The sequence below is a fragment of the Camelus ferus genome, chromosome 13 (genome assembly GCF_009834535.1).
Source record: "Camelus ferus isolate YT-003-E chromosome 13, BCGSAC_Cfer_1.0, whole genome shotgun sequence".
Lineage (NCBI taxonomy): Eukaryota > Metazoa > Chordata > Mammalia > Artiodactyla > Camelidae > Camelus > Camelus ferus.
This window is the reverse complement of record NC_045708.1, coordinates 37,294,835-37,311,590: the sequence shown is the minus strand read 5'-3', so window position 1 is coordinate 37,311,590 and position 16,756 is coordinate 37,294,835. Positions and strand designations below refer to the sequence as shown.

Genomic DNA, 16,756 nt, shown 5'->3' with positions numbered 1-16,756 from the left:
TGGCCTCTTTTTTCTTCTATCACCTATATAACCAATTCCCTCTGGTTTAAATGTGAAGAATAGTTCCTGTTTTCCTGTTGGAATCTGGCTGAAACAATTCTGTAAGTCACCATGGACATCCGGGAAGAGTTACACTGTTTATTCTGAGTTGTGGAGATGGGGTGGGAAAGAGAAAGGGAAGGCTCTCTGGAATCAGTGATTCCACAGGTGAGTAAAGAAGATGAGTAGGATTAGGAGGAGAGAGCAACAGCATGAGCAAGGCACCAAATAAAAAGGTGTTGATATTTCTGGAGCATAGTGTGAGCCAGGAAGATGAGGCTGGGGAAGTAGACAGGCTGAGCCATGCAGGATCTTGGATGTTAAGCCAATGAGGCTGGGTGTTGCATTAATCAGAACTCTTTCAGTTCCAATGACACAAATCCAAGTCAAAATAGCTCGAGTTATAAGGACAGGTGCATAGAAGAAGCAAATGGAAGAGACAGTTCCTAGAAATGAGATGAGTAAGAAACTAAGAGCCAGGGGTGTTGGATAGATTGTTCACATGAAACCCAAAGTTTCTGAGAATGAGTGCAAGCCTCAGTGGAAAGGAAGACAGCAAATCCCTTGCCAAAATCATCAGTGACCAGAAGGGCTGGTGTTGAAGATGACACTAGTTGCAGATGAGGACATTTCAGAGCAGGACAGAGAAAGGATTTGAATGTAAAAGTAGAGGAGAAATGTTTTGTTAGCAGTGTCAGGATGAGGAGAGGTGAACTTAGTTAGCTGTGCGTTTCTGAATAGAATTCTGAGATCAAATTCAGAAGCAGGCAGTGTGGACACAGTAGGGGGCTGTGACAGCTGTCTTTGGACAGAATAGGTAAACACGAGCATTGGAAGGTGAGAACCATCTCAGATTCAGTTAAAGTATTGATCCCTATTACAGAGAGCAGAAATCCCATTGATCTGAAGCCAGTCTGCGGCCAGTCTGATTAATTGGTTGTCATCTTCCAGACCACACTAGAGTCTCAGTTTCTGAGATTCCTTACTAATGAACCTGAGGGAAATGTTACCATCTGGGGCTACTAATGAAGAGTCTTCGAGGAGTCTGACAGTAATTGGGTGGAGGTGCATGTTGGCTTGTTCCGCTAGTAAGAGAGGCCCTTGAGCTGGCTAGGGCCACGAGCTGGTTACCTGAGTCAGAGTTCTCATACCTTGGGTGCCTTTGAGATAACAGTGACGACATCTCCCTGGCATGACGTACGAGCTGAGTTCTCCATGTTTGGCCACTTCCTGTCTCTCCTCTCACCACTCTGAGCTTTCTGCTCTAATGATAACAAACTGCTATGGTCATTCTGGGATTTACCAAGGCTGTTTTTCACCTTCTTATATGTGTTCATGCTGTTCCTCTGCCTGGTGTGCTACACATGCACATGCTCACACAAACACTCACAGCCACATGTCTTTCTCTAGCTGATATCTGCTTAGGAATCAGCTTCCTTGGCCCTCAGGCTCAGGCACCTTCTATTTGCCATGATGATTCCCTCACTCCCCACCCTTCCAGCATTTATCACTCTAATATTGTCAATGTGTCTATCTCCCACACTAGACTAGGAGTTCCTCAAGGGTAAGAACTGTGTGTGTCCCACATGGGGTTTATTATGCTTGTTGAGCTGATCTCTCATGACCCTCAATGTCCACAGCCTCCGTGTTCATTCCCACCTACTTTATCCATCTATTCATTCAATTAACACCAGGCACCTACTCCTCTGGCTGGTGCTGGAGCTCAGAAGAATGACACGGTCCCTGCCTGGGGAGCTCCTTGTCAGATGGACTTCCACCATTCAGGGTAACACATGCTATGGCAGAGGGAGGCATGGAGGAGAATGAAGAAGCTGTATCTAAGCTGAGTCCTGAAGAATGAGAATTTAGTTAGATGAGGAGTTTTGCTCAGTTCTGGCCTTAAAGTCTCTCATCCACTAACTTTTGGAATCCTCTACCCCTGTCCCCTTGCCATTCTCTCCCTCCATTGCATTCTTGCACAGCCCCTGGTTTGCTCTACCTGTGTTATAGTATGTTCTGTCACTGTCCCAACTGAGAGCGAGAAAAGGAGGCATAATGGGATAGAGCCCTGGCTTATGCCCCATCCCTAAGCCTCGATTTCCCTGTCTGTAAATTACAAATGATAACCCTTGCCTCACTCCCCTCCACCCCCACCTCATAAAGTTAAAATTGTATTAAAATTGTATTTGTGAACTGTTAAGGACTATGCACATGTGCGAGACTGGCACTCTGATTACTGTGTCTTTTCTCCACAATTTGATTTGATCTTCCCTTGTCCCTGGCACTCAGTGCAAGACCTGGCACAAAGTCAGTGTTCATTAAAGACCTGGCTTATTGATTGACCCTGAATGATGAAGAAAAAGAGGCTTTCCCCTAAGGCCCTGGGGAACATTGGTGGTGCAAGGAAGCTAGGACTCAGGTGGGCTGGGAACATAAGGGAAAGGGTTTGCCACATATTCCATATGTCAATCACTTCACATGCTTTTGTGCATTTAATTCTTATTACCATACTATGTAATAGTCATCCCATTCTGCAGATAAAGTAACAGAGGCTGGGAGAGATCAGTCAATTTGCCTGATGTCCCACAGCTAGTAGCTGACAGAGACTGCATTCAAACCCAGGCTGTCTGACTCCTGTGCCTCTTCCCACTGCCCCCTTGTGCCACAGTCCATGTCCTCCACTCAGTGCCAATTCCTCAGAAGGGATTTGTGCCCCTGGCCTTAGCCTGTGTCCCCATCTTCATCCAAACTGATGGTTTATGCCTATTTACTTCTTTACCTGTTTGCCCCTTTCCCAGGCAAGCAACATAGTCCCGCCCTCTTCCCCAAACACTCTCACTTGTAATAAGCCAGTCAAAGGCCAGAGAGTCCATTTTTATGACATTCATTAAAGAAAAGCTACATGCTGGAGGGTCTCTAAAGCCAACTGGGCTTCTATGGCCTAAGGATAATGAGCCAGCAGCCTGCCTCCTTCACATGTCCTCAATAGCAGACACTTCTGCACTTTGCCTTTCTCAGATGGAGAAATGGGCCATGGGATGGGCTGTCAACCAGAGGTCGGCTGGCAGGAATTGTGAGTGCCTTCAAGCCAGGAGGGTGGGGGAAGAGGAGCCTTGTTTGTACCTGGGGGCTTTAGCCCTCTCTGTGGACAGTGGGGTAATAGGGAGAAGGGGAGTGGAGGAAAGAGACCCCTTCCTTTGTGGGAGAAGATGATAAAAGAGGGAGAAAGGGATGAAGAGGAGGTGAGAGGAGCAGATGAAACAAAAAGAGCAGGAAGAAACTATCATTATAACAGGCAACTTTCTTACAGAAATGTACCCATCGCCTCGCTGAATCCTCCAACCGTTCTCAGCAGAAAGACGCTGTTATTACTCCTATTTGACAAACAAGGAGTCCGCGACTCAGAGAGGTTAAGTGATTCAGAAAGGTGAATGACATGCCCAGATTCAGACACTGGGGTAGTCAGATAAAAGCAAAGGAGGCCAAAGAGACTTGCAAAGGAAGGAAAAAGATATAATGGCAGCGGCGGGGAGGGGGCTGAGGAAAGTGAAAGGGAGAAAGAGGAAGAAATGGTAGGCAGGGCTGTATCCCATGGACGTGGGAGCCAGCCAAACCCAGATCTAAATGCAGTTTCCACAGCCACGTGACCTTGTATGAGTTGTGTAATCTCTTGGAACCTTCATTTTTCTCATTCATAAATTGGAGAGGATTATATTCACCCCACAAGCTGTTGTGAGGGTTAAGTAAGACAATATTTGTAAAGCTCCTAGCATAGCATCTGGCTTATAGTAGGAGCTCAATAAATAGGGAGCCCAAGAAGTATGAGGAACATACAGGAAAAAGAAGGAACTAAAGTGAAAGAAAGGGAAGAGACACACTTTAGAGGAGAATTAAAGTTGGACTCAGAAGGAAGGTGGACAGACAAAAGAGGAGGCAGTAGGCTGGGGCAGGGACGTGATGGAGAAGGGCTGCCACCAACCTGGCCAGGACTCCTCAGTTGGGAAGCAGCTGCTTTGTCTGAATCAGGAGGGTCTTTCTTGTCTCCTGGGACAGCCAATTTCTGTTCATTGTCACAGAAAGGATCTTTAAGGATCTCAAGGTGCAAAACAAGTAAGAATGTCTCACGCTTCAGACGCCGTTTTTCCCAGGCCAGTTGTTGGTTTTGTGTGGGGAGGGAGAGATCCAGGGTAATTCTTGGGAATTCAGGGAGGAGGAACCCCACTGAGTGGAGATGAGCCAGTGTGTCTGTGGGTGGAAAGAGCAAATGAAGCTTTGTTTATTCAGCATGGATCTTGGGGTACCTTCCAGAGCCCAGACTAGATGCTGGCCAGTCTGGGGAGAGTGGGAGGTAGGGGAAAAAGGAGGGAAAGCCCTGGTCAAAAAGGGCAAAGCTTGGACTTCTCATACCGGTGACAGCAAGTCAGTTTATTTCTCTGAGCCACAGTGTCAGGATTAGTGAAATGGAGCTGGAGCAGGTCTGCCTGGACCCTCCTTCCCCTGGGGGTGACATGAGGATCAGAAGAGATAATGGGTGTGATCCATGCTCTAGAAACTGAAGTGCTGTGTACACATAGTGAAGTATTCACTCTTTCAGAACACCTAATTACCGCCCCACTGCCCAGCCCTGGGTCAGGCACAGGGCTGTACACTTTACAATGCATTATCGTGTTTAATCCTTGAAATAATTCTATGAGATAGGTAAAATTATCCCAATTTATAAACCAGGGAATTGATTCATAAAGAAAATAGGTGGCTTGCCGGGGCTTATAACACTAGTCAATGATAGAGCCAGGATCTATCTGACTTGAAAACCAAAACAAAGCAAAAAAACAGTGCAGGTAATCCCTGCCCTGTACTGTCTCCTTGCAGCAGAATCCTTTGGAATTGGGCCTCCTTGCTTCACTCCTGAGCACTGGCTGTATTAATCCAGAATATTTTGGCCAGGGGGCGTTGAAGGGAAGGGAAAAATCTTTACTGGAATCTCTCTTCTACCCTCAGGGTTTGACTTCTTTGAAGCCAGCGCCAAGGAGAACATCAGTGTTAGGCAGGCCTTCGAGCGCCTGGTGGATGCCATTTGCGACAAGATGTCGGATACCCTGGACACGGACCCCTCTGTGCTGGGCACCTCCAAGAACACCCGCCTCTCCGACACCCCGCCGCTGCTGCAGCAGAACTGCTCGTGCTAAGCAAGGCCCACCTCCCTGACCTCCCTTCATTGCGGCCCCACACCCACCCTGCTTCCCTGTTACTCTGCCCACCCGCAGCCTAGTTGCTGCTGCTCTTTGCCTGCAGCGGAGGTGGAAGCACCGCCCCGGGATTCTCTGCTGACGGCCCCACTTACAGACACTCAGCACTAGACTAACAGCCAGGTCACAACGTGAGTGGAGATTCGTTTTACAAAAGGAGACTCCACTCTACCAAAGGGATTCACTACTGGCACCTAGAAAGGCGAGTCTCTTTTCTGCCTTTAAAATAAAATTTCCTCCATTGACCAAAATTTGACACCCGCACACACACTTTTCAGGGCCTGGCCAACTGTTTAAAATGAGACCCACCCATATCGCCAATTCATTTAAAGAAGACCTCTCGATACCAACGTGCTTGTTTCCTATCAGGCTCCCTAGGGGCCTTCTCACCACTAGTCAAGCCTTGTCTCTCGAAGCCCTCGCCTGTTACCACGGATGCCCACAGGGCCTGGGGCAGTTGCTGTGGTGACAGGACCAGAGCTAATCTCCAGAGAGCTCAGATTCTAAATGATGCTGAAGGAGCAAAGGCTGAGTCAGAAACACATTTAAAATAAAAAGATTATCCCCTGAAAAATATCAAAGATTCCTGCTGTCTAAAAGAGCGAGTGAGCTCAAGGAAGACAAAGAGAAAAAAGGAGAAACACAGGCACGATAAAGAAACAGGTCACAAATTTCTGATTTTGCTGCTTTCCAGCTGGTTCTTAACTGTGGGAACTCCATGCCATAGGTCATCGGTTCTTAGACTCCAGGAATCTGAAAAATTTACAATTGGTGGGGTCCCAAATTTTACCAAGTCTCACTAGTCAATTCCAATCTTCATATTTCTGACATGTGGCTGTCAAGCCTCACAGCCAAATCTCTTTCTTCTAAAGCTTACTTTCTAGGCAGGGATGGGAGCTCATTTTCCACATACATCTTTGGGCAGCTCTCAAAATCAGAAAATTTTCCTTTCTTTAAGCTGAAATCTGCCTCCTGGAAATTCTTCTTCCTTTTCCCACCCCACTGTGCCAGCTTTGCTGTCAGAGACTTCACAGTCTCTGCCCTTCTGCCCTGTGACACCTTAGATGGTTTGAGAACAGAGATCATGACCCCTGGAATCTGCCCTTTCTCTAAGTCAAATAGTTCTAATCCCACCTGCCATTCTTCATAGGGTCTTTTCTTTCATGAACCCATCTTTCACTCACTCCTAAGTAATCCAACTGGGAAATACAATTCAAAGCAGAATAAATCTAAGGGGGCATGACCCTGAAAAAATTGGGAAATGTGAACTCAGAGGTCCCAAGCCTAATTTCATTCTCCTGGGAGTGAAACCTTAGTTTCTACCAAAGCAAATGTGAAACCACTTCTGGTGGAAGGCACTAAACTAAACACCCAAAGAAAGCAAAAGACAAAAAGACCCTCTGATACCAGAAACAAGCTGAATGCATTAGCTCATGATTCTAGCTTGTTTGGATACAGGCACATGTTTGGTTTTTAACTGAAATAATGACATGGAGCTAGCAATGATTCCTGGAACTCTTTCCTCCCAGCCCTGGCTCGAATCCCCAGCTTCCCCCTGCACTAACATGCCACTTCAAAAGTCAGTGGGGGAGGAAGGAGAGTCCCAGGTTTTCTCTCCATTTCAATGCAGCTCACTGTCCTAGTAAAGTGCGTCAACAATCAACAGGTCCAACGACTACATAATGGGAGCCTTCAGAGTCAGCTCTATGGAGATGTTGCCTTCTTTGGTGCAGTGCGGAGGACGGAGCTTCGCGCTTGGAATCAGGAAACTCAGACTCTGCCCTTAAGTCAGTTGTGACTATGGACCAGTTACTCCCCATGACTGAGTCTTGATTTTCCACTTATAAAATGAGCAGAGGGGGTGAGGTGCAGGAGGGAGGCTATTTGGGTAATCTTTTAGGTCCCTTCTGGCACTAATAACTGAGACATTTTTTCACCCTCATCATTTCAGTTGATCTGCAAAATAAACTCAAGAAGAGGATTATCACCCCAATATCATCGTAGCGAACACAGACATCATGCTTACTCAGTACCAGGCATTGTTCCCAGCACTTACACATATTAACTCATTTATCTTTCCAACATCTTTGTGAGGGTGGCACTATGATCATCCTCATTTAAAGACATGGAAAGGAAGGAACAAAGAGGTTCTCTAGTTTGCCTAAGATCACCTAATGAGTAGATGGTAGAGCTGGAGTTCAAACCCTAGTCAGTAGGCTCCAGGGTCTGTGCTCTTCACTACATTCTGTACCACATCTCTTATGGATAAACTGTGATCCAAAAAGGTTGAGACTTGGCCAAGATCACACAACTAGTGAGTGTTAGAGTCACTATAGCATTCAATCCCAGGCCATCAGCTTCCACGTCCACTGGAGAAAAGACTGTAAGTCTCCAATCTGTTAATAAATTGATCAACTATTCAGACTAATCTGAGGTGACGGGTGTCTAATGCTTCTGGGAAGGAGTTTCTGAGGCAACCAGGTGCCACGGGCCTGAGCAAAAATTTCCCAGTATTTCTCGGGCCCAAGTGCTGGCTTTCCCTGTACCTGCCTCTGTCAGGCAATTCTTACCTAAGCTCACAAGCGGTGCTTGAAGGAGCAACGTCCCTGCATCAGCAATGGGGCGTCATGGGGGTATAAGTTAATTAAGTTTTCTGACCATGGAAGAATGTGGTCCCTTCCCAGGCAGTGGTTCCAGGTGTGTTTTTACACTGTAAAGTCCCATATATGTCAGGGATAATGACTATTTTTCTGGGCAGTAACACCCATCTATCTCAGTACTAGGATTTCAGACCAAGCCCCTTATGACCTCTGGATATTTTAGTACATATATCCAATAATCTTTTCTCTACTACTGAGTATTCAGGCAAAGATTGAAATTTTTACTTAAAAATTCTTTAAAACTTAAGAGCCATTTCAAGGAAATAAGCATCTTCACAACAGATGGAATCAAAAGTTAAATATAATAGTGGTGAACTCTTCTACTGGGCAGCAAGCAGGCTTGCTTGTTAGATGGCAATTCCCCAGTCCTGCTCTGCGACCTCATTTCTGCTGAGTGGAAGGCAGCAGCTTCCAGCTGATTGCTGTGAATGTTCATCAATCATGGTAATAGTGCAATTAGCCACCAAGGTTCAAGCTGCATAATATGTGTTAGTGGCAACTCATCCCAGTTTTCATCTTGCTTAACAATCCAAATAAAAGGCAATTTAGAAAAAAAAAAAACTCTTGACCTCTAAAAAGGCAAAAGTAGGCCAAAAGTGCAACACAGTATTGTGACTATTTACAGAATCTGTTTTAAATGCATGTGTATTTGTAAATACAAAGTGATTCCTGACTTATTACTATCTCCTCCATCTGTAGCATTATTAACTACTAGGAGCAGCAATGGGGTAGAGTGTACTGAATGGTCACAGATTCATTACATATTAGATCTGGAAGGGAACTTAGAGAAAATCTTTTCCAAAAGGAAAGTTGAATTCCAGGGAGACGGAAGAAATTTCCTAAGGTCATTTTGAGAGTAGATTAGTGATGGAACCAGGACTAGGTTCTGGATCACCTCTAGGAAGCAATTCACCTATTCTGTATCTAATATGGTTCTGGCACTATTGAACACTGAGTAAATATATGTGAGAGCAAATAATCCCTGCCTGCAGGTACCTACAGTCTAATGGAGGTGCTGTTTCGGAAATATTATTATCCCAACTTGGCAGGCAAGGAAACATAGCCTTGAAAAAGTTAACATGCCTAAGTCGCTCACTGTATCAGTTGAACTCTCCTGTCCGACTCCTGCTCTTTCAATATTCTTCTTCAGATTGTGTATTTGGGGTGTTGATAGTGACAGACTTCCAAGGATTGTCAGAATTAATTAAACAGCTTCATTTGGGACATTGGTTTTAAAATTGTTTTGTGACTGCATCCTTGTAAGGGCCACAGAATGAAATGAACATTCCCCAGACCTGACCTTCCCACTTCACACTGCCTGCTCCTGCCCCAAAGCTCCTTGCTTAGGTACCAAGTTTCCAACAGTGTCTTGAGGAATGTTAATTTTTAAAATAATTTTTAATTTTTTTCCTTCCAGTTTTATTAAGATATAACTGACATACAGTGCAGCACTGTATACATTCTTTTTGTGTGTGGGGGGTAGGTAATTAGGTTTTATTTATTTTTTTAATGGCAGTATTGGGGATTGAACCCAGGACCTCATGCTTGCTAAGCAAATACTCTACCACTGAGCTATACCCGCCTCCTTTGAGAAATGTTTATTTAAGTATGTTTACCAACTGTTTGGTGTAAGTAGAAGGAATTATAGCAATGAGTGTCCTGGGATCTCACTGATTTCAGATTCCCCATCCCATACCTACACCTGATTACCTATACAGCTAGAGAATCAAGCAACAGCCTATGACTGGGAGTGCCTATGAGATAGGCCTGTTAGGTAGTTTAGATAGAAATGAGCACTGGGCAGGGGGAGAGGAAGGGGAAAGAACAACCCAGAAAATGGCAGTGTGTCTGCATTCAGGGAAAGGGACTCCAGAAATTTTTACTTTCTTCAAATGAGGGCCAGTAAAAGAAGCCAGTTAAAATCAAAGCGCTGCAGCTGCGCATGGGAGGGGGACCTGGTATAACTTGCCCCAATGAACCTGCCCAAAAGGGGATGGGCGTGCCAGAGCGCAGGGAACCTGAGTTGTCAATCAATCACAAAACCAGTGTATAAAAACAGTAAAAGCAAAGGAACAGCACCATTTTTCCTCTCTTGGATTGGTCTGCTCCCAATTCTCGGGAGTATAACAGAGGTAATTGTTATTTCCCTTCTCCCGGTAACAGGCCCACTGGATACAAATGTTGTTAAGTGATGTTTTTGAAGGCCTGGATCCCTTACATGAAGTAGGCAAAATTCAAATTTATTCATTCAACAAACTAGTGTCTAATATGTGCCCAGATACAATCGATGGCAAATTAGATACAATCCTTGCCTTCATGAAGCTTATAGTCTAATAGCTTGCAGTTTAGTCTAGACATTGTGAAATAATCACCCAATACAATTACAAAGTGCTCTGAAGGAACGATCTCATCATTCTATGAGAACACAAAACTGGGAAACTAGAATCACCTTTGTGGAGCTGTTTCAGGGGCCTGAGGGAGACTCCACTGCCCCCAAATACCTCCAGTACCCATTGACCATTGCTTTACATTTCTCAGTGAAGCTTTCTTCTTTTAGTTCAGACTGTTGATGGCTGATTAAACACAAATCCTCCAAAAAGAATAAAGGTTAGAGAAAGAGTATCTGTACCTGTGAAACATCTTTAGATTCCTGGTTCAGAGTTAGTTGTCCTCTGAGGGACACAACAAACCATTCTAAAATTTAGTGACTTAAAACCACAAACATTCATTATTATTCATGATTCTATACATTGGTTGGGTAGTTTCTCTGGCTAAAGCTAGATGGTCTAGAATGGCTTCATTCACACGTCTGTGGTCCCAGCTGATGTGACTATGGTGGGTGAGGTCTCTCTCCATATTCTTATTCTCCAGAAGGCTGCCCAGACTTGCTCACCTGGTGGTTGAAGTTTTCCAATGCAGAAGCACTTTCCAAGCTTCTGTTTGTATCACGTTTGCTAATATCTAAATAACTAACCCAAGTCAAATGGCCACACCTAATATAAAGAGTAGAGAAATAGATGCCATCTCCTGATAGGAGGAGCTGTAAAATATTGTGGCCATGTTTCAGTCCACCAAAGGAAGCAACCCTAAGTATCTGAAACCAAGTCTAGTAGATTTCCCTGGGTCCTAAAGCCTGATTCTGAAGATAATCTCGAAGAGAAGTGTCACAATGGCTTACAGCAGGGCAGTCTCATCATTTGTCTAGTTGTCCAAAGGGTCTAATCAAGACATAGCTCATGGAGTTTTGATGCTTGCTTAATAGCTTATCTGGTTACTTCTTAGCTACCCTCTGAGGGATGAGTTTGGCTTCTTATTGCATAGGATTCACTGTAATAATGGTTGGGATTCCCCTTTGAAGTTCCTGGCTGGATTCAGTATATGCAGAAGAGATGGCTAAAAGGACAGTTGGGCCTTCTGCTCTAGCTATACTTCCTTCCTTCAAGACCTCGTCTAGTCCATATGCTTTAGATGCCATATCTTTGGTAATAACATGTATATACAAGTGCCTACTAGACATCTCCATGTCTCAAACTTAACACGGCCACATTGGAACTCTTGATTCTTCTACAACTTTAACTCCAGTCTTCACAGAAATCTCAGTATCATTCTTAATTCTCTGCTTTTCTTTCTCTTCATGTTCACACTTAATCCAACAACAAGTCTTATGACTCTACTTCTAAAATCTATCTCAAGTCTGCCAACTTTTCTCCATTTCTATTGCCATGACCTTGGTCCAGGCCACCATTGTTTCTCCCCTACCTACGAGGTACCACAGGGCTCATAACTAGTTTTCCTGCTCCACACTTGCTCACCTACAGTCTATCTTCCACAGAACAGCAATCTTTTAAATATATAAATGAATGAGCAGCTCAGTAGCACTAAAGTTTACTTCAATACCACACATGAAAAGAATCTAGAGACTTCCATTATTATTCATAATTATTATTTTATCAATTCTGTTTCTAGCCCTGAATCTGTCCCTCACTTGCTGTGGGACCTCTGGTAAATCATTACTTTTAATGGCCAGCTCCCCTCATTTCTTCTGGAAATAGCAACCTCTTCTTTTGTAGTACTACTAATTCTTCATCTAAACCAGGTAATTCTAGTGAGGACTGTCAGTAAAGGGTGCATGTGATCAAGTGGTGCCAATCAGAATCCTTCCTAGGACACTGATTGATTTTTTTTCTGACTGATTTTTTTTTCTTCTTCTTTTTTTTAATTGGGGGGGGGGTGGTTATTAGGTTTATTTATTTTTAATGATTTTTTTTAATTTAGGGGGGATATTTATTTATTTTTAATGGCAGTACTGGGATTGAACCCAGGACCTCGTGCATGCTAAGCACGCACTCTATCCCTGAGCTATACGCTCCCCTAGAATTTTCTTTTTTTTTGTAACTGAAGCGATTTTCTTTCCTTTTGACTGGCAAATACATGAGGATGTCTGCTGTAAGACTGACGGCCTAACCTCAACCCAGGTATAGAATGCCAGTCTGTTGTAAGAGGGAACATGCTCATCATGCAGAGAGAAGCACAGACATAAGATGACATAATGGGTCCTGTGGCTTTCCTGGCCTTGAGTCCGGCTTCTTGAGGTTTGGCTGGTCACCTTTTTCTTTGATTCTGTTAGACAGCTCACTATATGTTTCTAATAAAACCTCCATTTAGCTTTGCTCATTGAAGTTAGGTTCTTATCACCTGCAACGAAAATATATTCTTTCCTCTTTGGTTCTCAGTTTTCTCACTGCTCCAAATTTTTAAACTCTGAGTCTTCAGAAAATCCCATTTCTATGGACTTTCTGATCAAGACTTTGTATAATCTGAAACAAAGCCTACTCTCTTCACTATTTTTACTTCTTATACCTGAATGGATGAGGAAGAGGAATTTTGCAGGGTAAAAAGCAGTTCTTCATGAGCCCTGATGACAGTGCAGGCAAAGGTTCTTATGACTAGGTGACTGGTCCACACAGGATCTGGCTTCCCAGGTACTGAGAAACTACACAAAACACCTAACCCCACTGCCACTAGTCCTCCACATCTGTTCTTATTTCACTGCCAACTTGGTGACACCCACATCTTGAAAGAATATCACTGAATGGACTGAATTGTGTGGCATATGCTTTTGCTTTCTTCTCTTCTGTCATTTTGAAGTAGCCAAACAGCAATACCCAAGTAGGAAGTCTCTTGAAGGGAGATCTGATTAACAGGGTTTCCTTTGCTTGATGTAAATCATGCAATAGAAATGCAAGGTAAGTCAGCAAGTGTCTGGGGGTGTGATTAGGATTCCCAGCTCCCTTCAGAGCCTAGAGCATCTCTTCTAGGGGTTTACCAATGGACTGGGATAAAGCTAACAAGCTCTGCAGCCTTAGTGAAGTCACTCCCCATCTCTGGGCTTCAGGAACTTACACCAGATGGTTTCTGCTGGCCCTCTTGGCACTAAGGCGCTGTGATTTTATGCCCATTTTCTATAAGAGCTGCAAGTGGCAAACAGGCTTTTGGCAGGAATCCTTTCACTATGAAAGCCTCTTTTCTCCTTAGGTACAATGCAAACACCCAAGGCTATGTGACACCCCCCTTATCACTCAGCCAGGCTTGTGGGGCTGGTTTCTGAGGCTGTCAGAAAACATTTAGCAATTAGTGCATCTGGATGGTCCATGACTATCTTCTGGTCTGTCTCAGGCCAGAGGGTCCTAAAGGGCAACAAGAGAAAGAAAGAGGAGAAACAGAAATCTCTGAGCTGACTTATTAAGAATGGAGAACAGACCCATGCATTTGAGAAAAGACATTGGGGCAGCCATGTTTAAGAGGCATAAATGCATTCCAGTTTAAGGAGGACTTAATTTATAGAGCACCAAGTGTGTGCCAGGCTCAGCTGCACAAGATCTTTCTGAGAACAATCTCTATCATGCAGCTAGAAGCCTGGAAACTAAAGGGCTGAGAGATCTGCATGTGCTGAACTGTCTTCCAACTCCCCTCAACATCAGACCTGGGGATGAGGACTGAGAAGGCAGTATGGTGAATGGTTGAAGAGCATAGGGCTTTTAGTCCAACTCACCCAGGTTCAGTTTGGTTCTAGTGACTGGTTGTGTGACTTTGAGCAAATTACTCTTGGAGCCTCAACTACTTCCATGTAAATGGAAAAATAATATTCACCTCAAGAGGCTGCTGAGAGGATTAAATGCAAGAATGGTATAAATAAAGCCTTTAGGATAAGGCCTGACACACAGTAGGTGTTGACTTGTGCTACACAAGGTCATCACAATCAGGCAGAGCAGGGAGAAAATCCAATTCAGGATTCTTGTAAGGCCACAAGGAGGAGAGATGGGAAAGACCCAGTATAAACACCATGAGGGAAAGAGCAACTGGAGGGTGAAGTGGGCCTGTAAGTAGGAGATGGAGCCTGGACTTGGAAAGTGGATCAAAGTAGAATCTCATCAGGAACAAGGGAGGAGAATCCAGGAAAATGGCCTTGAACTGCTCTGCTGCATGATCTTGTTAGATTAGCATCCATCAGATACTTGACAGAATGAAGAAACCAGCCTCCAGGAGTGAGGAATAAGCCAAAAATGAAGTTGAGAGTGTTCTGGAGCCTTTGTTAGAGATGCCCTCCAATGCTCAGGAAACCAGGATCCTGGAGACCTGGGTCTGGGTCCTGCCTTTGCAACATACCAACTGTGTGACATTGGACAAACACACTTTCATCTAAAAAATGAGATTAATAATCTTGTCTACTTCATAAAATTGTGAGACTCAAAAGAAAGTGCATTTTAGAAATGGCAGAATGTTGTAGACATAGAAGATGGAGACACCATGAGAAGCTGGGGGTGTTCCTCACAGAGCAGAACTGAGCATCCCTCTCCTGGAGCCACTTCCAAGGGTCTCCTCCTCCCTCCACAGCCTCTCTGCCCTCCTTCCTTCCATGTTTTGGTCCCAGGAACCTAACCTCACGTGGAAATATCAGAGCTAACATGCTCTACACCCAGAAGTTTGGTTGAATTCAGACAAACTTCCAGAGGCTAAGAGTAGCCAAAGAGGATCAGCCAGTGTGAGCCAGGATTAGATGACTAGAGCAGTGATCTGTAACGGAATTGGGGCCCAAGAGAGGCAGACAGCAGAGTCTGTATGCACTGTGTTTAGAACAACATAACAAAAATCACCGATCATTTTAGAGTTCCTGAAGCACTTTCTTATTGAAGCCCCAATGATCTTTGACACAGCCCTGTGAAGTGGGTTTTATTATTTCCAGTACTCAAATGAGGAAAGCTGAGGCCTGCATCAGAGAAGCAACCCACCCAAGACTACACAGAGAAGGCAGCAAATGGCTTGGTTGGTCTCAGAGCAAGGTAGGGTCTGCCCCCAGGAGTGGACAGTCCTGGTCCTGAGCCCTGTCTATTGTCAACAGCGGGAGGGAGGACAGGCTGAAGAGAAACCCTAAGTACCCATTGTGTCTATATCTGACTTCATCTCTGCTTGTAGAAAGGAAGAGAAGAGCACACACTCTGTCCACCACCCCCACACCCTCAATAAAATTAAACCTCGGAGCAAGGTTGAGCAGTAGAGGCTTTCTCCCATCACAGGGCCAGGGCTAGGGCCAGGGGCAGATGGTCTCCCCAGTCACATGGAGAAATGTCACCTTACTCAATTTGCATACCATCTTTAATCTCCCCAATGGCTCTTTCTAATTTATTCAACCAGGCTGGTCTCATGCCAGCCTAGGAGATGTACCACAACAGGCTGAGCAGAATTCCTCAGGAGGAGCAATTAGCAAAAATTGGGAGTTGTCATTCCATAGGACTGAGCAGAGAGAGGAATCGTAACTCCCATGTCTACCAAACCCCCCATCAGATTCTAGCTGAGCAGATGTTTCATGCTATTTTATTCCTCTTAAGCTCTGTATACTGACACCTCTTCTTGGTGACATATGAAATATGAGATGTCATGTGGTGTTGTGAGTTTGTACAAACAAAGAGATAGAGCCGTATACACAGAAAACAAAAGGGAAGATCCCATTTGCAAATATCTGTTGTGTCTCCTTGTTCTGTGTTAATAAGTCTTATTGACATAAACTGGCTCTTCTTAATGTAGCTCCTGTCCTCATCATGGTGGCCATGATGGTATGTGCGTTAAAGTTCGAGTGAAGTGTGTGCATCATTTATGGAGTGACTCTTTCTTGAGTTTGTGCTAAGCGTTTTGAGAGGGGACTCCTGCCATCTGAGATCTTAGGAACAAGGAAGACAGGTCCGGCACCAATTCTACAAAAACCACAATACAAGGCAGTAGTTTAGTAGACTCAGAAAAGGGGGCGATCGGGGTGGACTATAACAGTCAGGGAAGGCTTAATGTAGGAGGAAGGACTGGGCCTGCAAGAGGGCAGGGACAGCCATTCAGCTTGCACTTCTGAAGACCCTCTGGGTCCCAGCTTTGTGCTGGGTGATACAGAGGATGCAGAGAATCACAAGGAGCAGTGTGTGCCTCCAAGCAGCATAGCTCAGTGTTAACTCCCAACAGTGGGTTAGGATATACTGCTGGAGCATTGGGAAGCAAGAGAGCTGCTCGATACACTACTGAGCTGGAGGAAAAGTGCTCAGCCCACAAGAAAATGAAACAAAGTGCACACAGAAATGGCAGCTCCTGTAAGGGGCAGAAGCCACTCCCTACCCACCAATCCCCAAAAGTATAACAAGCATAATTGGGTAGCAAATTCAGTCTGTTTTTTCACCCATGGTGTGGTGGGGAACCCTTTGCCTTTCTCTAGCCTGGCTAACTCCTGCTCCCTTGTCAAGGCTCAGGTACCAAGACTCTGGAGGGTAACAG

At 44.7% G+C, this 16,756-nt stretch overlaps 1 protein-coding gene across 1 annotated transcript in view; it reads left to right on the top strand.

Annotated features, from left to right (window-relative positions):
- RAB3B (RAB3B, member RAS oncogene family) overlaps positions 1-9,265 on the top strand; it is a 59,392-nt gene extending 50,127 nt beyond the window's left edge. The window contains exon 5 of the mRNA XM_032494259.1: positions 5,038-9,265. Coding sequence (XP_032350150.1) covers positions 5,038-5,225 — 188 coding nt within the window. The 3' untranslated portion in view covers positions 5,226-9,265. The remainder of the gene's footprint in view (positions 1-5,037) is intronic.
- The last annotated feature ends 7,491 nt before the right edge of the window (positions 9,266-16,756 follow it).